The 24090-nt window shown below is 39.2% G+C and overlaps 1 protein-coding gene across 1 annotated transcript in view; it reads left to right on the top strand.

The window, feature by feature from the left end:
- ATP10A (ATPase phospholipid transporting 10A (putative)) overlaps window positions 1-24090 on the top strand; it is a 275874-nt gene that overhangs the window by 250498 nt on the left and 1286 nt on the right. Inside the window, exons 15-20 of the mRNA XM_036745018.1 lie at window positions 3994-4070; window positions 8555-8680; window positions 12849-13049; window positions 22940-23020; window positions 23198-23302; window positions 23786-23973. Coding sequence (XP_036600913.1) covers window positions 3994-4070; window positions 8555-8680; window positions 12849-13049; window positions 22940-23020; window positions 23198-23302; window positions 23786-23973 — 778 coding nt within the window. The remainder of the gene's footprint in view (window positions 1-3993; window positions 4071-8554; window positions 8681-12848; window positions 13050-22939; window positions 23021-23197; window positions 23303-23785; window positions 23974-24090) is intronic.

Genomic DNA, 24090 nt, shown 5'->3' with positions numbered 1-24090 from the left:
TCCCTCACTCAAATCAAAGTCATGTCATGTCATCATTTCCCTGATGTCATGGTCCTCTTCAAGAACAAAGGACAAACAACACAACCTGTCACTTATTGCCTGTATGACCTAACCAAGTCACTTTATCTCTCAGAGCATGTTTCTTTATCTTTGGATAAGACCAAACCTAGGCAAAATCAAGAAATAGGAAAGTTTCTGTGCTACAATTCTGTATCCCTCTCTAATCTCTTGGGGCTCTGTTTCCCTCCTCACCCCCCCCCCCAAGTATCCAGACTCTCCACTGCTTACTGGCAGCCTTTGCTTTCTGATTACCAGTTCTTCCCCTCCACCTCAGCTAGATGCTTCAAAATATTCCTCCTTCCTTCTCCCCCATTAAAAAGTCCTTTCTCTCCAGACAGTCAAATTCAAAGTTGTTGGGAGGACAGCATCTGTTTGAGCTTATTAGCATCAAGATATGATTGCTCTTAAGGAAATTTGTATTTTTGGAGAGTACATTATTAACCCAAATGGTGAAATTTCATCTCCATTAATTTGAGATGAGATGGGCTACACTTCTTAAAATATTCCAGTCTACCTCACATGAGGCCAAATCTTGTCTTTGTCCATAACTCATAACTTCTAAATCACAATAAATTAACAAAAAATATTTTTGTCAAGCATGTACCATGTACTAGTCCTTGCACTCAAGAATCTTACATTTTAATAAGAGAAGACAGTACACTTAGGGAGTAGTGGCCAGGGTGGGCCACTTCGATTCACATATTACTAGGATGGGGAGTTGGGGTCAATGAGGAGTAGATTGACCCACCATCCAAAGGAACAATGGAAGAGTTGATCTGATCATGCATCCAGAACTAAAGGGAAGCCAGACACAGCAGCAAGATTATTGGTGGGTAGATGGCTTGGGGTTGAGAAGTAAAGCAAAGCATGGCCTGAAGTCACAGACCAGGAAAGGAGCTCACCCAGAAACATTAAAGCCTCCAGGTCATGGTCACTGGTTGAGGGCAAGGTGGCTGGCAAGTAGATGGCCAGGGAGTAGGGAATGGTCTCCAAAGATGGAACCTCAGAAATTCAGCAGGAATAAAGAATAATCTAGTGGATATAAAGCTGTATTTGGAGTCAGAGAACCTAGACTTGGATCCTGGCTCCATTCCCTGCCACCTGGGTGTGAATTTGGGCAAGTCACTTCACCTTTCAGGTCTCAGTTTCTTCATCGGTAAAAGGGAAATGTACTAAGATCCCTTTCAACTCTAAGCTTTCATCTCAACATTAAGCTTTTTTTTTTTAGCAAAAGAAAGTTTCATGTGGGAAATGATGATTTCTAAGGGATCAAACAAGCTGGTCTCCATAGTGATATGAGTCACACTCGACAGAAATCTTGAGGTTGAAATGTAGTATCTTTACTGTTCACTTATAAGCACAGAACCCATCATGCTTTTTCGAGTATTAGAAATAAATCAGGGTGGGGGGAAATCCATGTCTGCATAATTAGCATTATCACTCCTTCAGACTATTAACCTGTTCTTACAAAAGGAGTATTGTTTTGGGTGCTGACCCTATGATTTTGTAGTCAGGTTAAAGAATCCATTATTGCTTCTCCTACCCACTATTGTCAGGACTATGACCACCAAGAGACAAGACTTTTAAAAGAAAAAAGCAGCATTTTGATAGCAACCTTTAGAGGATATAGGAATAGCTAAGGTAATGCCACAGAGTGGGAACCCGATGATAACCATATGTAATGGAGGGAATTTGTCTTTTGAATCCCTAAGCAAAAATTTCAGAAAGGCTCCTTTGTCTTCTCTAGATAGCAACAGGCTTCACTAATTTTACCAGCTGTCTCTTGGTACCATGGAGGTGACCCACCATGGGACCATGGAGCTCTCAAAGCTATGCCTGTGTAACATGAGCTCTGGCTGACAGGTTGTGTCAAACTAGAAAGATTCTGATGGAAGTTCTCCACTCCCCCTCCCTATCTTCTGTGACTACTCAGATGGATGTGGAAGGCTTGGCTGCCACTCCTAGTTCTGCTACTTAGTAATTGAGTGACTTTGGCTGAGTCACCTGCTATCTCTGAGCCTGACTCATGCTCATCCCTTGTTAAAGTTTCATTTTAGAACAACAGGAGACATCCATGGGTCATTCAACAGTTAAGGAAAGGAGGTTTTTACTTAGCCACGGCATAGGAAGGCTATTCAATGCTGCAGCACTTAATTTGGATAGCTTGCCTCCATATGGAAACCATCTGGTCAACAGGGTATGATATGGTGACTCTTTCCAATTTTTGAGACAGCAGCCAAGTCTGAAGAGCCCAGACTCCATGTGGGTGGGCATGTAAGGCCAGAGACCACCAGGAAGCTGTTTCAAAGATGGCACAACTTAAGCCTTAGTCCACTAGGCCAATTAAGTCCTGGGGATAGCTTTGTTATTTTAGGGAGAGTAAAACTAGCTTAACCTATAGGAAAGGGTGGAGAGAAAGAGGAAGAGAACTCTGGTAGGTAGTTGACCCCATCACATCAGGGTATCTTAAGGGTCTGTGAAGTGTTTAAGAAATATTTTGATAACTGTTTCAATATAATTATTTTCCTGTATATTTTATACTATGCATTTAAAAAATTGTTTTAAGAACTTTTCCTACCACACCATGCTGTCTCCATTGACATATGAGGTCCAGAAAATAGACAAAATAACCACGATGAATCCTTTCTTGGTCTTACCATGTCTGTAGTGTGTGTTCAGCCGTGGCTGCAATGTTTTAAGAGATGCAATAAACTAGAGAGTATCCAGAGACTTACAAGGATAGTAAAGAATCTAGAAATAATGTCATGTGAAGCATAAGGAGGAAATGGGATATGTTAAATTTGGTGAAGAAAAGAATTAAAGGAGGCATGATGGATGTCTTCAGATTCATTAAAATCTGTCATGTGGAAGAAAGATTGGACTTAATTTTATTACTGCAAAAGGCAAAATGAGGATCAGTGAATGAAAGTGATGGTGTGACAGATTCTTGCTCAAAGTTTAAAAAAAAGGACATTTAAATAAGTAGAAATGTCCAAAACTAGACTGTGCTGTCTCAGAGTAGTGGGGTATCTATTATTGGATGTCTTCCAGCACAGGCTGGGTGATCATCTCCTTTAAAAAGAGACAAAAGGGACTCCTGAATGATAAATTAGTTAGATAGGCAGGTAGGTGGTACAGTGCTGGGCCTGAAGTCGGAAAGACTCTTCTTCCTGGGTTCTAATCTGGCCTCTGACATGTACTAGCTGTGTGACCCTGGGCAAGTCACTTAACTCTCTCTGCCTCAGTTTTCTCATCTATAAAATGAGCTGGAGAAGAAAATGGCACACCATTCCAGTATCTTGGCCAAGAAAACCCTCCCAAAATGATGGGGCCATGAAGAGTCAAGACACAACTGAAAACAACTTAACAACAACAAAGATTGAGTTAGAATAGAAGACTCTAAGGTCCGTTCTTTCTCTAAGATTCTATGATTCAAGGCTTGCCTTTGCCACTCAACTAGCCCTAAGTTAAACAATTTAAATCTCTGAACCATGGTTACCCTGTCTAGAATGAGGAGGTTGAACTCTAAGATCCCTCCCAGCTCCAACCATCTATAAACAACTTAAATTTTACGTCTTAGTTTTGTTCCCAAGGGATTAAACAATTTTCTAGCAAGTTGCCAACAGGAACAACCCAAGACATATTCTTTGATATTTTTAGGCCACTTAGGTCCAATAATACTTAAGACAAAGCCACGGCATAATATTATTTTCATGCCATTACCTGAAGGTATACCAGACCAGATAGTGAATTCTAAAGCATTTATCATCTGCGAAGAAACCCTGCTTTTCCCATCCAGGTAGTATTAACCTTGGAAAGAAGCCTTTACACCATCCAGGAAGAGAAATGCTCCAAAGTATGTCACCTTTTTTGTATATTTACTTTCACGACCAGATCTAGATGCAAATAGTTCTGCTCTTTGTTTATTTCCAGGTGATGGAGCCAATGATGTCAGTATGATCCAAGTAGCTGATGTTGGTGTGGGAATCTCTGGTCAGGAAGGCATGCAGGTAATATCTTTGATGAGTATTTCTAAGGAAACAGTTAATCAAGGCATTGTCTATGGGGTTTTTGTTTTGAAAAGGCTGCTTCTTGACAGGGAACAGTAGAAGAAACCATTGAAAGAATCTTGTGGGCTTCTCAATTGGACTTTATCCAGATGAGATGGAATGACAATGTAAATTTCTTCTCAAATAAACAAATTTACAGCCCCCTCATACAATAAGCTGACTTTCTTGTTAGGCTGACTATGAGAGATAAGAAATATAAAGTTTTGACATAGTTAACAATCCTCCAATTTGCATATTTTCCGTAAATATACAAAAATACATGAGAGGCAGCAAGGTTTAGTAGGTAAAGTACTGCTCTTGGGGTCTGAAAGGCTGTGTCAGACTGGCTGTGTGACCCTGGACAAGTCACCTACCTTCTCAGTGCTCCAAGCAACTCTCTTAAGACTACTAAGTGGCAGGAAAGGTGTTGAATTTTATTGGGAGAAAGGATACACCAATGAAATTACAGGCTCAGTTCCCAACCCGATTCTATACAAAAGTAAAGATACATACATCTATGTGTGTTATTGTACAATGGACTATTCTAAAGGAAGGCTCTCTCTCTGAATGAGGGCTCGTCCTTTGAGGGCCTATTTAGCATTCCTGGGATCAGAGTAGAGATTTGAAAAAAATGATCTCTGCCATGATTGAATTTGACACACAAAGAGCTTCTTGCCACTTAGATTTTGGTAAAGATTTGTTTGACCTAAAAGACTGCCTGATTTCATTGTCCTCAATTATAACGAGCTTATAGAATTATAATACAATAGAGCTGGAAGGGGCCTTTGAGCTCATCCAGGACAACTTTATTTTTACTGTTAGTGAAACTGAAGCATAGGGAGGTTAAGTACTTGATCAAGCTACACAGGTCAAATGAGCAGCATCTGAATCTGGGTTCTCTGACTCTAAACCCGGGTCGCTTTCAACCGTACCCAGCTGATACTAATTTTGTCACCTTAGCATTTATAAATCTATTAAGAAACAGAAAATATGTCACTGTTCTAGGTGTGTTAGTAGTAGAATTATTGTCAGCACTTGGTCATCTGTGGAAGGGATCTTGGAATTCCCTCTAGTCTCTTCTTAACTTCCCTAGTACTGTACCACTTAGGGTTCCATCATCTTCCTAGCCATTCAGGCTTGCCATCTAGGTTTCATCCTCCATGCTATATTCTTGTTTCTTACCCCCGCCTCCATGTAGTCTATCATTGGTCAAGTCCTATCATTTATACCTTGTAACATCTGATTTCTCTTCTCTGGCATTGTGTCCATCCTGTGGCAGGCCCTCATAACGTTGTACCCAGTAGAGTAAACTGCTAGTTGGGATCTCCCAGACACAAGTCTCTCCTCCCACCAATCCATGCTCCAGTCATCTGTCAAACTGATCTTCCTGAAGTATTTTTTGTTGTTGTTTGGTCATTTCAGTTATATCTGACTCTTTGTGACCACATTTAGAGTTTTCTTGGCAAAGATACTGGAGTGGTTTGCCATTTCCTCCTCTAGCTCATTTTCCAGGTGAGGAGACTGAGGCAAATAAGGTTAAGTCACTTGTCCAGGGTCGCACAGCTAGTAAGTGTCTGAGGCCAGATTTATACTCGTCTTCCTGACTCTATCTACTACACTACATAGCTGCCCTCATAAAATATTGGTCTGACCATTACCTTCAGGATCAAAGATACAATCCCTGTTTGACTTTCAAAGTTCTTCATAACCTGGGCCTTTCCTACCTTTTAAGTCTTCTTACACCTTCCTTCCTTCCATATACATTGTCATCCAGTGATATCAGCTATCTTGCTGTTCATTGAACAAGACACTACATTTCCTGACTCTGACCTTCTTTGTCTGCCGTGTCTAGAAGACATGTCCTTTTCCTCTTCATCTCCTACCTCCTAGCTTCCTTCAAGTCTCTGCTAAAGTCCCACCTTCTGCAAGAATTCTTTCTTTCTTAACCTTAGTGACTTCCCTCTGAGACTATCTCCAATTTATGGAGAGAGTGTGTGTGAGAGAGAGAGAGTGCGTGTGTGTGTTTACATAGTTGTTGGCATGTTGTCTCTCCCATTAGAATGTGAGCTTCTAGAGCTCAAGGACTCCTGATTTTTGTTTATGGAGAGGATCGTTTTTCCTTTCTTTGGATCTCGTGTTTAGCAGAGTGTCTAGCACATAGTAGGTACTTAATAAATGCTGGCTGGCTGACAGACAAAGAAACTAAAGCACTTAGAGCTCAGATGGTTCACCCAAGATTATGCAGGCAGTTAGTAGCAAAGCCTGACTCCTCCTCTCCTGAGAATTCACCACATTACCCTAATTCCACATGTAGATTATTATCTACGAAATTCTCAGTCCTAGGACAGCTTCCTCCTGCCAAAAGCCAGGCCACAGCCTGACCTTCTGCTATCTTTTGATTTGCCCTCAGGGAAGTCAGATTACATTTAGTGTAGACTGGGGAAAAAACATGAGCAGGAAAGCAAACATACTGTAATACATCTTAAAAAAAAAAGAGGTATCAAAAGTTTCTGTGCTTTCTGAGATTTTGGACTATTCACCATCTTAGAGAATTGACTGTAGTGTATAGGGACCAGAGATGAACTTCTGAATTGGTTGTTGCTCTGGTTAGCACAGGTCAGTAGTATTTCTCACCATTCAAAGCAGCACCATCGTGAGAAGATTCTCAAACATTCAAAATTTAGACTTCAGGTTATTTTTAAACTTTTTCTCTTTTGATGAGTTTGAAAATATCAATGTAACCTTACTTTGACTTGAAAAGTGGACACAGTCTCTGCCTTAAAAACCATACAGCCAAGCTTTTCTATGGTACCTACAGCTGTCAAGAGGGTGTAGGCTAGAGTATAAACAGACATTTTGGGGTGGATCAGACAGCAACTTTTTTATTCTCTTTTACAAAGGGGCACAGTTATTTTCCCCCCTTGGTCACTAGTTGAAGAGAACAGAATCAGTTAAAAATAAAAATTTAAATTGGCTTTCCATGGTGCTGTGGCCCTATAAGGATTACTAGAAAGTTTTTCCTACCTTTTTTTTTCCCATTTCATTTTGTTTGTTATTCAAGCAAAAAAATTCACCATATCAGGCATATTGAAGAAATTTCAACAATAGAAAATGTTACTCTTATCTTGTTTCAGAATAAGGAAATATAGCACCCTGTTTTGTCAGCACCAGTTAGCTTGGTTGTTTGGGATATGACACTAACATGAAGTGTTCTATTACCAATCGAATTGTTAGCTTCAAACAGAAGTCAGTGCCGCCCTGATGGAATGAAAGCCTAGATCCAAATGGCTGCCTGGATAGTGCATGACATTCAGTGACAAGGACATCAGTTGACTGAGAATACAGAGACCTGTGCTCTATCTCTACCTTGGCTACCAGTTGGCTTTGTGACCTTGGGCATGTGACTTCCTCATGTTTAAGGGAGTTGGACTGAGTTAATTAACATTTTTTTTAGCCATGGGCCCCTTCTCAGAATGTTTTTAAATACATAAAATAAAATATACATGATTACAAAGGAAATCAGTTATGCTGAAGTAGTTACTTTTTTTTTTTTAAAGAAATTGACACATTCTAGGTTAAAACTCCTGGTTACTAAAATGATCTCAAAGCTCCTTTCCAGTGCTGAGATTCTGTGATTATGTGAACCTATCACCACTATTCGAAAACTAACTTGAAGCACACACCTTACCCATGAAAAAGGAGTCATCTTCATATAGAAAAGATATGTTTTACTTTTTATATCAAGAGGATAACTAGATATATCAAAGTAATAGAATAATCTGAACCCCAAATTTGCCTCTTTGGGATATATTTGGTAGCTTAAAGGAACTAAGACCCTGAAAATAATGTTTTTATTCTTTGTACAATAGCCAGCATTTTCATGTATAAACAAAGCAATTCTTTAAAAGGAATTTATCATGTATTTCTTAATTATCTATTTGTGCCATACGTTTTATTTGGCTGTTGCAGGAATCTGTTTTTCATTTGTCACACATAATTTTAGACAATACAGTGGTCAGAATTCACTTTCTTCCTATGCATCCTTATTCTAAAGTAATTGACTAATAAGGACATGTTTGCAGGAGTAGTAGCAAAATAAACTTTTAGTAATTAGATTTTCACTCATGTCAAAAAAAGGGGGCTTCTGCTGGGTAGAGGAGGTGTTTAATAGACTCCGAGTGTGACACATACTGACTGTGTGACCCTGCTCAAGTCACCTAACCAATCAATGCCCCAGACAACTCTAAGACTAAGTTTCAGAGAAGTTGCCCATGTGCTCTGGTAGAGGCATCCCTTCATGGATGAAACCACAGGTCCAGAAAAAAAAAAGTAGATAAAGGTAACCTTTTTATTGCTTTTTCTGTGAAGTTTACACGTTGGAGACATGCAGCAGACATGATTTTGTTACATAATCCGGTATTGATTTTGACTCTTTCCCTTTCAAGGCGGTGATGGCCAGCGACTTTGCAGTCCCCAGATTCCGACAATTGGAGAAACTTCTGCTTGTTCATGGACATTGGTGCTACTCCCGACTTGCTAATATGGTGCTCTATTTCTTCTACAAAAATGCGGTAGGAGTTTACCTTGGTGTTCAAAGGACTCTGAACGCCTCCTGGGTTTATTTCATATGAAACACGGATTAGGTCACAACCCGAAAACTGGTTTGTAAGCAAGGAAGTGACAGCTGAGAGAAAGCTTGCTGTCATCCACAGGCTGAGTGGACCTAGTACAAAGTCAGATACTGTTTGTAGTTGAACATGAAAATTAAGTGATGGAAAAAAAATACTGTGTTCACAAAGGTTTCTTCCCAGGGTATTCAATACCTTTCATATAAATCTAGCTGAATAGATACATAAAGTGGAAATGCCAAGATCTTTCTGCATTGTTGGGAGGAAGGTAAATGGATTCTTTTCTCTTTGCCAAATTTCACTTTACAATCTCTTATATTTACTCTAAATTGCCATTAGTAACGAGGATCAGAGATTTGGATGTCAATGGGACCTCAGAAGTCTTCTTATCCGACCCCCTCATTTTACAAATGAGAAAACTGGCCACTACCATCCCCCACCCCCCACTTCAGAAAGAAGTAATGGGACCTACTCAGAGTCACACAGTGAGGAAATAGCTCAAGCTGGGATTCAACATCAGGTCCCTCAGTCTGCAAAGCCAGCCCTCTTTCCAGTATGCCATGCTATTCACAGTCTTAATTTTTTTCACATTGGATGCTTGGGAATAAACTTTCTTTGCTTTCCTCTACATTTTCCCACATTTTTTCAAGCATATGAGTATGATAGCTATTCAGAACCAAACAGTGCATGTCTAATTTGAAATGTTTGGTCCTAGAAATTAATTCAGATGAGTTTCCTGTTCCCTTAGAGCACATACTCAGTCTGGGCCATTGCATCTCTTGGTATGATCTCTCCTTGTGTCACTTAGCAGTGGCTGCTCATTCATTCATTTATTCCGTAATTCAGCAAATTCTTATTGCATGCTTACTATGTGCTACTTAAATGTAAAGTTATCTTAAAACCTCTCAGAAAGAGAAGAATTATTAGATGGTACTGGAGTTCTTAACTAGAATTCTGAAAACCAGGTTTTTTACTCCTGACTCTGCTATGTAACTTTTAGCTCTCTGGCCTCAGTTTCCTCATCTATATCATGCCAGAGTTTGTCAGAGGTGGGGGAACCTGCGGCTTCGCTGGAGATGATTTCTAAAGTCCCTTCCGGATCTAGCATTCTAGAATATTCAATTAAAATTCCAATGACTTAATGTAGGATAAAGCCTAGAACATTTAACTTACAAATAAAGGCTTAAATGTGCCACTAGGAGAGGAGTCAACCTCCTCCCACCGAAGACAAATGCTCTATTCAATGGGGATGACAGGAGGGGGAAAGAACTGGCCATATTTTTTTTCTTCATATGTTTTAGTAGCTTTTGTTAACAAGTGCTTAATTGACTTGAGGAGTTCAAGGGTAACTGCTTTGCCTCCTAGAATGAGGAATTCATTAGTTTCAAAAATAGGCTGGCTTCCGTTTCCAGAAAGGAGCAGAAGAGAAAAGTTTCCATAGCAACAAAGGTATGAGAAGGAGGCTTTTTGGTACTAGAGAAAATTCTCAATTATCCAGGTTCCTGCTTTACCTCTTTCTCTCCTCAATAAATGTTCATTAATATGTTGGCAGAGAGGGGAAGGAATGGAGAGGAAGGAACAAGAAGAAGAAGAAAAAAAAACATGAAGTCAAAATCCATTCATTTTGTGCCCACTTAGCAGTGTGGGTTATGGTAATATTCTGGCGCTAGGAAATTTAAGCTATGGGTTAAAATGAGTTTTCAAGATGGATGGATGTTTTACTGTGATACTTCACTAGACTAGTCATCTCAACAATCTAGGTACCTTCCAGTTGTGCGGATGGCAACTCATACAGTTTTTCATCCTTTGAAATTCTTGCCTGTATCCCCCCATAAATCCTCCGTGGAAGATGTACCCAAAACACTGGAGCCCATCCACTTGGATTTTTTTAAAAATGTGCTTGTTTTTAAGCATTTTGTGGATATCAGTGGGCTATATCCCTGTCGTATCCAGGCAGTTAGGTGGCACAATGTTGAACTTAGAGTCTAGAAGATCTGAATTCCTGCCTCAGACACTAATTAGCTGTGTGGCCCTGGGCAATTCACTTAATTTCTATCTACCTCAATTTCCTCATTTGTAAAATAGGGATAATAATAGCACGTATCTCCCAGGATTGTTGGGAGCATACAAGAAGTGCTTTGCAAACCTAAAGTGATATATAAATGCTAGCAATTATTATCATCATCATCATCCTTCCTTAGTCTCACCATACATCGTTTTGTTCAGCATGTATTTTTTGAATGGCATCTCAGGCATATGTTCTTGATTATAATAACTTATATTTATATAGCAACATACAGTTTTCCAAAGCATTCATGAACTTTCTCTGATTTGATACTTAATACCACCTTGATGAGAGGGACAAAGCATCTCTTATTATCTTCATTTGTGAGATGAGAAAATTGGGATCCATAAGTTAAATGATTGGCCCAAGGTTATCTGGCTAGTGAGTAGAGAAACCAGAAGAAGAAAGTCTCGAGTCTTCTGACTTCTGGTCCATATGTCTTTCTAGTACACATTGCTGCCTCTCTAATCAGGTTCCTTGCCTAAAGTTCCTGTTTCTCAAGTCTGCCCCTGGGTAGAGAGAATTAAGTCAGTTATATATAATCTCGTCACCAGTTTCCCTTGAATGACCCTCACTAGGTTATAGGGGATATATATGTAGATAGATAGATAGATAGATAGATAGATAGATAGATAGATAGATAGATACATAACAATACAATGCAAATTTACCAGCATTCCTTTTAATAATCCCAGAAATCTAATGTATACATATATATATATATTAGTAAAATGATGTTTTCTTTTCCCCTCTTATTTATTCCATTTACACACACACCCCATCACCAAAAACAAAAATTAAATCAATATGAAGAAAGATAGAGTCTTAGCAGGGATGTATCCCATGGGGACTGTTGTCCCAGTTGGTAAATATTTCTATAGTGCTTTCAGAGTTTTACAAAACATTTTCCTCATGGCCCTGTGAGACAGGCACCATGAGGATTATTTTACAAATGATCAAACTGAGGTTTGTAGACATGGTCACTTGTCAAGGCTCACATAAGTGAGCAAGGGAGTGTCCAAGTTCAGGTTTGAACTCAGCTGTCTTGACTCTAAGACATTTCATTTCATTCATAAGACTCTTTTCATTACAGTTATGAAGAAAGTAATGCCTTTGCTTAAAGAGGTTGAGTCAAAGGAAAAATATAAGTTAAAAAGGAAGATAAAGGATCAAGAATATAGTCAACCTAAAGATGAAATAAATGGCTTTGGTCAATTGATCAGAATAAGCTATTTCATTACCTGTAAAATGGGAATAGGAATACTTTTCACTTCCTACCTCACAGGCTTTAATGAAGTTATGTAAAAACACTTTGAAACTATAAGATCTGTATATGTTTTAGCTATTTATATATAATCTCTTCATTCAAGTTCTCCTTGATGTCTCTTCCTGGCATGGAGATTCTACAAGTTGTAGAAGGTTAGACCAGTTAAGGACAAGTTCTAAAAAGGCCAACCAAGCTCAAAAGGCTTCAAGTTCCAACCAGAGAAGAGACACTTATGTCTCTTATCTAAGGAGTTCAGACAGATCCGCCACCATATTGGTTTTGGGGTATATTCTTTTTTTCCCTTGGGAAACTCTTGAAGACAGTCTTCAGAGTTGTAATGGAGTAGGAATCTAGGTTAATAGAAGGAGTAGTCAATGAAATTACATATCCTTGAAATATTGAAATCTTAATAAAAATTATTAGATGGTTATAATTATAGACATATGGAATACCTTTCTTCCAATGTCCTTCTTATCTAGTGGAATACTATTAGTGTCAGTGTCTTATTCCTGCTGAAATAATCAGTTACTATTTAGTCACAAAGGTCTCCACCTCTCCTAATTGCCTATATTTTCCCATTGTTACTCATTTTAGAATGTTACACTCTTTCATTTGCTTATGGGTGGTGAGCGATTCTTTTATTTGTCTGTGGTGTTTTGCCCTTTACTTTTTATCCCTGAGAAGACTTTAAAGATGCTTGATGAAAAGCATTATTAATAACTGGAAGAAAAGCTGGCATTCTTATTAACCAAAAGCATACCCATCTCTTTTGCCTGCAGATGTTTGTAGCCCTTCTCTTTTGGTACCAGTTTTACTGTGGATTCTCTGGATCTTCCATGATTGATCAGTGGTTTTTGATCTTCTTTAATTTATTGTTCTCATCACTTCCTCAACTGATTACTGGAGTGCTTGATAAAGATGTTCCAGCTGAAATACTGGTTACCGTACCTCAGCTCTACAAAAGTGGACAGAACATGGAGGTAAACCCTAGCTCCTTCTGCGTCTTTAACATCTGCCTGCTTTGTCCTCTCTGACCCTTGATTTGAGGAAGGCCTGCTCCCTGTAGAAATATTCTCTTCCCTGGAAATGGCCACATTGTACCACACATGAAATCAGTCAGTCAACAAGCAATTATTAAGCACTTACTGTATTCCAGGCATTATAGTGAGTGCACTGGGGAGACAAAAATAGGCAAACACATGGTTTCTTCCCTCCAGCAGCTCACATTCTAATGGGAGATACAGCATGAAAATGACTACATATAAGAGGCATCAGAATGGAGGGGAGCAAAAGGGAGAGGGATTGTTTGTTTAATCTTGTGGTGCATTAAAATAGTCACGGAAGTTAGCACTGGGCCTCTTGCCCAAAATGTAACAGAAACCAGAAACGAAAATCCTATGATGACTAGACAGTGAGTCTCAAAGAAATTTAGTATACAGTCACACTTCATTAATTCAGATACCACCACAAACTTCAAATCCACAGTTATTCTTAACAAATCACTCTGGCCAGTCACTAAAGCACATGTCTGAAGGGTTTCTCCTGGGGAGCTCAGCTTATTGGCTTGGTTTGAGTTCTATCATTCAGACTTCTCATTAATGAAGAGTCCTTTTTCCAGCAGACTTGACCACACTTTTCTCTTTTTAGTCCCATTTTAGATGATTTTCATGGGAAGCTGTGTCTAACAGGGTGTCTCTGAGTGTATTTACTGTAGACAGACAGATGCTTGTACCTAATCATATGGAGCCTGGAGGAGGATGCAGGAATAGCTATAAGAAGACCAGCATGGGTCTGGTGAATATAAATGTAGCCAATATAGACTTGGCAGACCAGAAAATGATTTTGATTTTTTTAAAACCATCTGCAAGTCTGTATCCAGATGCAGACTTTCTTTAAGAAGCTGGACATTGATTTCATTTCATTCTTTGGAGAAGTGGCTATGTTGTATTTTATCTTCAGGACCCATTCCCATCTCCTTTTGCAAGTCAGAGAATCATTGTTAGTGCCTTCATTTTATTTTTCCTTTGAACCATCCGAAGTTCTCTTTTCTCTTCCAAACCCATTGGTTAAATTCCATGTATGCATACCTGTGTGTATGTATGCATCCATCTATCTCGGTGTCTCTTTACCCTCAAACAGTGCACTTCTCTTTTGACATTTTTATTTTCACAAGTCTGCTAGAAAAAGGACTCTTCCTTCATTAATGAGAAGTCTGAATGATAGAACTCAAACCAACAGAACATTTTTCTGTTCTCACTGGAACAGACTCCAGGCTTTACCAGACCAGCTTGTGAACTTTTCAAAGTTACTTGGACTTTTGAATGCTTATATCTCCAAACAAACTGAATGAGTTTTAAAGTGCTCAGTAATTGCTAAGAGTTCACAAACACTCAAACGCCCACTACCCTACTTTGTACACTCCCATATTTTGTTGTTTGTCCTTTGTTTTTGAAGAAGACGGCCAATTACATCGAAGTGTGGGAGTCAGGGTATGATGCTGGGCTGTAGCAGAAGGCATGACCGTAGATCAGTCTGTTAGAATATTCAAAGTGCAAGTGGCTCTGGATTTGCACAGCTCATTTTCCTTTGTGTTCCCACAAATATTTGTTAACTCTCTGGAAGACTGCCAATGAATTTCTTCTCTAAGTAAGCTTTTGGAATCATGCATTATGCAAAGAAAGGTGAGAAACCTTTTTCAGGGGTGATAGAAATGCCACCACAAACACCCCATGCTTTAATAACAATATTTCCCTACTGCTGTTATGTAGGCAGCTTTGAATTATGAAATGGCACATCAGATTCAGATTTGCAAGTGATCCAAAGGGCCACCCAGAAAATGCATGGTGGGTGTAAGTGGGCTGCAGAAGATTATAAACTATAAGATGTATTCAAAGTGGCATAAAAGATATTACAAGTATATTACTGAGGCAGCTAGGTGGCACAGTGAGTAGAGCACTGGCCCTGTAGTAAGGAGGACCTGAGTTCAAATCTGGCCTCAGCCCCTTGACACACTTACTAGCTGTGTGACTTTGGGCAAATCACTTAACCCCAATTATCCTGCCTTTCCCCCTCCAAAAAAAAAAATAAGTGTATAACCAGGTAATGAAGTGGCTCAATCATGTAGCAAGAATGAGAGATGCCAGATGGGCAGGCTCTGTGCTACCTTTGGTACCCTTGTGATACTCATTAATGAATGGAAAGCCTTTACTATATTCAGTGGATCCCTTATAGAGTATTTATTGGAAGACAGGGATAAGAATCATCAATCAGTCAACAAGGATTTATTATGCCAAGAACTGTGCCAGACACACAAAGAAATAATCTCTACTCCCCAAAGTAGCTTCCATTCTAACAGGGGAGACAAGGATACATAAAAGTACATAGAGAATAAATATAAATAAATACTAAGTAGTTTAAATAGAAGTTAGTTGGAGAGAAGGGGAATAACAGTTGGGAGATTTGGAAAGGCTTTGTGGCAGAGAGTAGTGTTGGAGCTGTGTCTTGTAGAAAGAGGACTCTAAAGCAGAGGTGAGTAGGGAGAGTGCATGCCAGGCGAGAGGAGTGGCTCATGCAAAGATGGAGGCAGGAAATGGTGTGCTGTATTTGAGGACTAGAGAGGGCAATCTCTGTTGAATTATTACAGTAGCTATCAGTTAAGTAATCAATTAGATTCAGATCAAAAGTATAAATAAAAGGACAGTATGCAGGACTATCAGACTATCTGGTGGCCCATTTGGTGTGGCTGGAAGAATAGGTGAGGAGCTTTTAAAACTTAGCAATCAGTTTATATTTCATCCTAAAGGCAATGGGAAGCCATTGGTCTTTACTAAGTGGGGAAGTTATGTCAGACCTACATTCAAGAAAAAAACACTTTGGCAGAAGTGTGGAATATGGCCTGGAGTGATAAGAGAGCATTAAAATTATCTAGGTGAGAGAGCCTAAATCAGGGGTGGCCTCAAGTCCACATGTGGCACTCTAGTTCCTCAAGTGTGGCCCTTTGACTAAATCCAGACTTCATAGAACAGCTATGTGAGTGATCTTGTAAGGGTAAAAATAGCAAGCAACTAACTGGGTACATGGGGTGAGGGAGAGTAAGGAGGTGAAAATAATGCTGAGATTACTAGCGTAGGAGACTGGAAGAATGGTGTTGCCTGTGACAGAAAATAGAAATGTTTGGAAGAAGGATGTATTAGTGGGAAAAGACAAGTTCTGTTTTGGAAATGGTAAGCTTGAGATACTTCTGGGACATCAGGATAGAAAGATCGGCTCTGGTAGAAGGAATGGCTAAGCCAATGTGATCACAGACACATCCAAGGGAAAGAAGACTTGAATAAAGCATTCTTATCTTGGGAGTGTGTTGCCTTTCACACCCTTCTCCTTGGAATTCAGCAGGTTTTTAGAAATAATAATAGTGTGAGTACGCATATTGATTTGGTGAAACACATTATTTCCTTTGCAGAGTTTTTCTTCCCAGTGCTAATATATCCCGATGTTGCATATGCACAAAGGAAAATTAGTTTTGCTGTATATGTGTTTTAAAATTAATATACAAATGCTATCTCTGTGTGTGTATATGTATATATATATATGTGTGTGTGTGTGTGTAAACCTATACATACATACATACATGTACTCATGTATTTTATATCTACATATGTATGTATGTATACAAAATTATGTATATACAAGTTACACACACATACATGTACATGTACATACACATAATTGATGATCATGAGAATAAGCAGCAGAACCCTTTGGTTCATCATTCCACACTGAGGACTCAAACACTCTGGTCAGACATCAGCAATGGACACTGATTGAGTACTCACTAGATTCATGACCCTGAGAGATGTTTCCATCAATCTGCAATGCAACATCATTGTACTTACAGATCGGTTCACTAATTCACATTTGAGAATAACCAACTTCAGAAACTGGTCTCTCCATCTAGGAGGAGAAGCTGTGAATAGATTGAAGGCTGTGCAGCATCTCAAATAGAATAGCTAATTGCCAATAGAATAGCCAATTCTTTTGTTGAATTTGAATGGAAGCCAAGAAAAACCATTGACTTATAGCTAGGAAAAGTTTGGTTAGAAAACTCACTTCCTACTGGAAATTAATGCTAGGGATTAATAGGGGATAAGTACCTGCAGTCTTACAAATCCACCTAATAATTGCAGAGCCGCAGTAAAGAAGTGGGCTGAACTAGAAATTACACAACGTTTTCCTTTGTGCCTGATTTCACTAGAGTTTCAGTCATGTGAATCTGTCATAGGAGCTATTTATACTGAGTGGTCCCAGTTAGGCCAGTACTTTAATATGATTGTGTAAAACTTCAGTTATTGTTTTGAATCTTCCCTATCTCTACCATGACCATGAATAAAATAATAGCAGCATCTACTCTGATTCTACATACATACACTTATAACTAAGAGATTATTCCATTTACTTACTATAGCTAATGGCCACCAAATTCTCTGATAGTTTTATACATTGTCCTTTTATTTATATTTTTGGTTTGTTTGTTGATTTAACTGATAGCTACTAGATTAATTCAACAAAAGATTTACTTATTAAAGGACTGCCCTAGGCCCTAGGGATATCAAGGGGAAGATAACTGTTCCTATTTTTAGAAAGCTTGGATGGGGAGGTTGAGACATGTACACAAATAATACAACATAAAGTACACAGGAGAGATTAGATAGAGGAACACAAGAGAATCAATGAGGGAAGGATCTCTTTTTAACTGTGGAAATCAGGGAAGGGCTCATGGAAGAACTAGCCTTAAGGGAAGAGAATAATTTCAACATCTAGAGATACCAGGAAAGATCATTTCAAGCATGGCAGTCAGGTGGTAAAAATTTACAGAAGTAGAAATGGTTGGGACAAAATGGGAGAAAAGTGAGCAATCCATTAGGGTTGTATCTTTGCGTAGAATATTAAGAAATAATGTTGAAAAAGTTGGTTAGAGCCAGATTGTGGAGGACCTTGAAAACCAGCCTAAAGAGTATTTATCCATTGTGCAATAGGGAGGCATAAAATCTCATGAGCAGGGACGTGACATGGCAAGACTCATGCATTACAGAATCACAGAACCTCAGATTTGGAAGAGACCTGGGAAGTTAGCTAGTCCAAAAAGGATTCACCCCCTACGACCTGTCTGGCAAGTGGCCATCCAGCTTTTCCTTCAAGACCTCCAGTGAGGGGGGAATCCACTACCCAATTCTTCTTTTGTAGAGTTCTAATTGTTAGGAAGTTTTTCCTGGTCTCAGGGCTGTCGTGACTCCAATTTACCAATTTCTCCTGGTCCTGACTTCTAGAACCAGGCAGAGGAAATTTCATCCTTTTAAATGGCGGCAGGCCTTTAAACACTTGAACACAACTTTCATGTTCCATCCCGTCTCCCTTTCTCAAACCTAAATATCCCCAGTTCCTTCACATGTCTTTCTATGGCCTGTCCTTCATCTTCCACTCTTTCATTTACCTTCCTCCAAACTTTCTTCAGCTTTTTAGTGTCCTTCATAAAATATGGCATCCAAACTTAACATGATACTTCACGTGTGTTCTTAAGAAGCAAATAGCAAGAAGGCCAGTTGGGTGGACAGGAAGGAGACTAATAATAAGAGTACAAGATAACTTGTTGTTATTCAGTTATTCGACTCTTCATGACCCAATGGACCATAGCACACCAAGCCCTTCTGTCCTCCACTATCTTCCAAAGTCTGTACAAGCTCACGTTCATTGTTTCCATGACACCATCCATCTATCTCATCCTCTGCCATCCCCTTTTCCTTTTGCCTTCAATCTTTCCCAACATCAGGGTCTTTTCCAATGAGTCCCGTCTTCTCATTATGTGACCAAAGCATTTAAGCTTCAGCTTCAGTACTTGGTCTTCCAGTGAAGAGTCTGAACTAATTTCTTCAAGTACTGACTGATTTGAACTTCTTGCTGTCCAAGGGACTCTTCAAAAGTCTTCTTCAGCACCACAGTTCAAGAGCATAGATTCTGTGGTGCTCAGCTTTCCTTATAGTCCAACTCACAGCCAGACTTTACAACAGGAAAAATAATAGTTTTGAGTATATGTTCCTTTTCCAGCAAGGTGATGTATGCTTTTTAGTAAGCATCTGGATTTGCCATAACTTTCCTTCCAAAGAGCAATCATCTTTTAATTTCATGACTGCAGTCGCCATCTGCAGTGATGTTTGAACCCAAAAATATAAAATCTGATTCTGCTTCCATTTTTCTCCCTCTATTTTCCAGGAAGTGATAGGACCAGTTGCCAAAATCTTTGTTTATGTTAAGCTTCAAGCCAAGTTTTAAACTCTCCTCTTTTATCCTCATCAAGTGGCTTCTTAATTTTTCTTCACTCTCTACAATCAGAGTGGTATCATCTGTATGTCTGAGACTGTCAATATTTCTCCTAGCAATCTTAATTCTGACTTTTGATTCATCCACCCTGGCATTTCGCATGATGTCTTCTGCATATAGGTTAAACAAATGAGGTGACAATATACAACTTTGTCTTACTCCTTTTCTGATCTTAAACCAATCAGTTGTTCCATGTTCAGTTCTAACTGTTGCTTCCTGACCCATGTACAGGTTCCTCAAGAGACAAGTAAGATGATCTAGTACTCCCATCTCTTTGAGTACTTGGCACATTTTGTTGTGATTCCACACAGTCACAGGCTTTAGTGTTGTCAATGAAGCTGAAGTAGATGATTTTCTGGAATTCCCTTGCTTTTTCCATTATCCAGCAAATGTTGGCAATTTGGTCTCTGGTTCCTCTGCCTCTTTGAAAACCAGCCTGCTCTTCTTGGTAATTCTCAGTTCACATATCGCTGAAGCCTACCTTACAGAATCTTAAGCATAACCTTGCCGGTGTGTGAAGTGAGCACAATTGTTCAGTAATTTGAATGTTATTTGGCATTGCTCTTCTTTTGGATAGGGATGGAAACTGATCTTTTCCAATCCAGTGGTCACTATTGAGTTTTCCAAATTTGCTGGCATATTGAGTGTAGCACTTTAACAACATCATCTTTTACGGTTTTAAATAGCTTAGCTGGAATTCCATCAGTAACCACACCATCATGGTTATTGGTGATGTTAAAATTTTTCTTTTAATTGTTCTTCTGCATATTCTTGCCATATCTTCTTATTCTTTTCTACTTCTCTTAAGTCCCTACCATTTTTGTCTTTTATCCCGTCCATTTTTGCATGAAACATTCCCTTGATATCTCTAAATTCCTTCCAAGTCATAGACACTATCACTCTTAATGCAGTGGAAAATTGCCTAAGCTTTTTCCCATCACACTGTTAACTCATATTGAGCTTACAGCACACTAAAATCTCCCTGAGCAAATGAAGTTCTTGTCCAGCTACATTTATTTCTCCCATCTTCTAATGAAAGGGCTTGGGTTTGGGGTTTTTTTTGGGGGGGTGTTGTACCCACGTATAAGACTTTACACTCACCCCTCCTCAAATATTATGCATTTTATTTGATTCAACAAATCAATTGGTGAACAATTAATTAGCACATATAAAATTAGTGTGGGCAGCTAGGTGGCACAGTGTATAAAGTGCCAGGCCTGGAGTAAGGAAGAGTCATCTTCCTGAGTTCACATCTGGCCTCAGACACTTAATAGCTGTGTGACCCTGGGCAAGTTACTTCATCCTGCTTGCCTGTTTTCTCATCTATAAAATGAGCTGGGGAAGGCAATGGCAAACCACTCCAGTATTTCTACCAAACCCCAGATGGAGTCATGAAGAGTCAGACACAACTGAAAATACCTGAACAACAACAAAAATTTGTGCAAGATAAAAACAAAGCAACTGGGGACATGGGGAGAGGACACTAAGGCCTGGAAGGAATCAGGAAAGGCCTCATGTAGGAGGTGGTTCTTGAGTTGAGTTTTGGAGGAAACTAGGGTTTCTAAGAAATGGAGGATGGGAGGGAGTACAAGTCAGGCATGGAGGCCCGCCTGTGCAAAACCATAGATATAGGAGATAGAATGTTGTATGGGAGAAATAGCAAGAAGACCATGTTTGGGTGGTCTGAAGAATTCATGAAGGGAGCTAGTCTATAAGGCCAGATGTTGTTATTTGTCCTTTGTTCTCAGAGGACCAATGACATCAGGAAAGTGATGTCTTGACTTGCAAGTGAGTTGGATTTAAGTGAAACAGAGCTGTGTAAAGTCATCAGCCTCACTCTCTCCTCCAGAGTCATGGAGTCCAGTGGGGAGATATAAATCAAGACAACTGAAGATGGCCCCAATGCAGTGGGAGACCCTGGCCTTTTTAAGCTAAGGTCTTTCCCACTTCTCATTTTGTCTGAGGCAACACCCAAATAGGTCGGCGCTAAGTTGTCAAGGGCTTTAAGTGAAAAACGGGGAAGTTTGTTGAAGGCAATAGGGAACCACTAGAATTTACTGATAAGACTTTTGCTTTAAGAATATGAATATTTCAGCTGTGTGGAGAATGGATTGAAGGAGAGACTTGAGATTTCATTAGTCTAGGCAAGAGGTGGTGAGGATATAAACTAGAATGATGTCTTAATGAGTGAAGAAAAGGGAATGGTGCAAGCAGTATTGTAGAGGCTGGATTGTCAGGACTTGGCAACTGAATAGAACTGTGGGGTAGGGAGGAATGGAGAGCAGAGGATGACTCCAATGTTTTGAGCCTATATAATTAAAAAAATGATCATGCCCTCAGCAAAAATACATACATACATACATATACACAGGCCCTGGGGACAAGGGGAAGGGGTATATTTCTCTCAACCAGGGAAGATTAAAACGGTTAAATAGTACCAAACCCAGATGACAGGGATATTTAACTGTAGATTTCCAAACTACAATTTGGATCTTATCATTCAATCAATTCAGAATCCATCTATGATAATTATACTAATGGCTAGCATGCACCTCCCCATCTTTCTTACAAGAACATAAGAAATGATCAAATGCTTTGCTAACTAAGGTTCATCTAAGCAATGTCTATAGCAAAAGGAAGTAAGATTAAGTTGGCATGACCCATTCTCTTGACAACACCATACTAAGTCTATGATCATGGCTTCTTTTTCTAGATGTACCACTAACCATCCTCTTAAATAGTACATTCTAAAAAGAAATTCCCCAAAATAAAAATCAAGTCCATTGACCTGTATTTGACAGGATCCATTTTCTTCCCTTTTTTGAAGATTGGTTCAACATTTGCCCTTCTCCAGTCCTGCAGTACTTTTCCTATTTGCTATAGTTTTTCAAAGATCATTGATTGTGGCTCTGCAATTCCATCTGCCAGTTTTTTTTTTTCAGTACCAGAAAATGTGGTTCATCTGGTCCTAGTTACTTAAACTGATCAGGGGCAGATGTTCTCTTACAGCTTTCCTACTTATTCTGGGTATCAATTCCCTGTTACCCAATTTCAACCTGTCCTTTCTAGTCCAAAGATGGTTCTTCTTGGGAGAGAAAACAGAAACTAAGAGTTGAAAAACACCACCATTTATTTCTCTCTCTTGTTACCTCTTTTACCCAAGCAGTGGTCTGATCTCTTCTTGATCTTTCTCTCTTCCCCCAAAATAAATAATAGCTGGCACTTATTAAGCACTTTAAAGTTTGCAACATATTTTACATTTGTTGAGTCAAAGTCTTCCTTTTTACCCAGTTTTCTCCCTAACTTCAGCTTATTCTGAGTTTTATCACTTATAACTCTTATTATAGATCATGTCATGCCTTTTTTAGTCATCCTATTACCTATCCCTTCTTTCCGTCTTCTTTACATGGCCTTTTAAGATATAAATTAGTAAGAGGTAGTAAGTCTCTCTGGACAACACCCAACGTTTCCCTCAGTCTTTTTTTTTTTTCTCTCGCAGGAATATCAGCCCCATATGTTTTGGATGAACATGATTGACGCCGCCTATCAAAGCCTGGTTTGCTTTTTCATCCCTTACTTTGTAAGTTGGCCTTTTTCTTTTTTAAATTTAATTTTAAAAATTCTAAACTTAATCACTCCCCCTGCCCTCCAAACATAGAAGAATTCGACCGCTTTCCTTAAGTTGACCTTCTGCAATTTATGTCAATTGGCTTTACCCAGGGCCCCAATGAGCACTCTGAATGCTATTCGTTTGCAGGCCTATCGTGACTCTGATGTCGATATATTTTACTGGGGAACTGTCATCATGACGATAGCTCTCTTCACCATCATACTGCATTTGGGCATTGAAACCAAAACCTGGGTAAGAGCCACAAAACTCTGTTGTTTTTGTTTTGTTTTGCCTTGTTTTAATGAACAAATGTCTGTTTTCCCAAATTTAATACTACTGCTATTTAGAAATACCATACATGTGAACATGATGTGAACAAACCAACCAATCTTCACTCTCCAGAAAAAGGAAAAAAAAATGAAGTTTTAGTGACTCTGGACATCACCTGCAGCACTGCTAGGGGACTTTTGCCCATTTTCCACACACATATCTTTAGGCTTCAATTCCCATTTTCACATATCATCAGACCCAACCCTCCTCCCTCTTCTTCCTTCTCCCTTTCCTCTGCCCCAGTTCCACACAGACACCAAGGATACTGCTCTCCTATGTAGTTGACCCTCAAGACCAAGGTCGTTGCTGAATGATGGTTAATGTGCTTGTCAAACCAAAGTACATTTTGAATCATTTTGGAAGGGAAACATGAAAAATGCCTTTTATTTCTCTTTTCTCTCCCAGACTTGGCTCCACTGGACAGCATGTGGCTTCAGTATCCTTTTATTTTTCATTGTGGCTTTGGTGTACAATGCCTCTTGTTCAACGTGTTTTCCTCCATCCAACCCTTACTGGACTATGCAGAAGTTAATGGGTGACCCCATGTTTTACTTGACTACTGTCATATCATCTGTTGTTGCCTTACTGCCCCGGTAGGTTTATCATGTTTCTTCTAACCATTGCTATTTTTGTTCTCTTGATATAATTTTCGTCATGCAATAGCTATCCCTACTAACCAGTTGTTTTTCTTCTTTATCTTACTCCACATT

This window comes from Trichosurus vulpecula, chromosome 2 (assembly GCF_011100635.1).
Source record: "Trichosurus vulpecula isolate mTriVul1 chromosome 2, mTriVul1.pri, whole genome shotgun sequence".
NCBI lineage: Eukaryota > Metazoa > Chordata > Mammalia > Diprotodontia > Phalangeridae > Trichosurus > Trichosurus vulpecula.
Note: the sequence above shows the minus strand (reverse complement) of the source record. Positions and strands in the feature narration are given on the sequence as shown.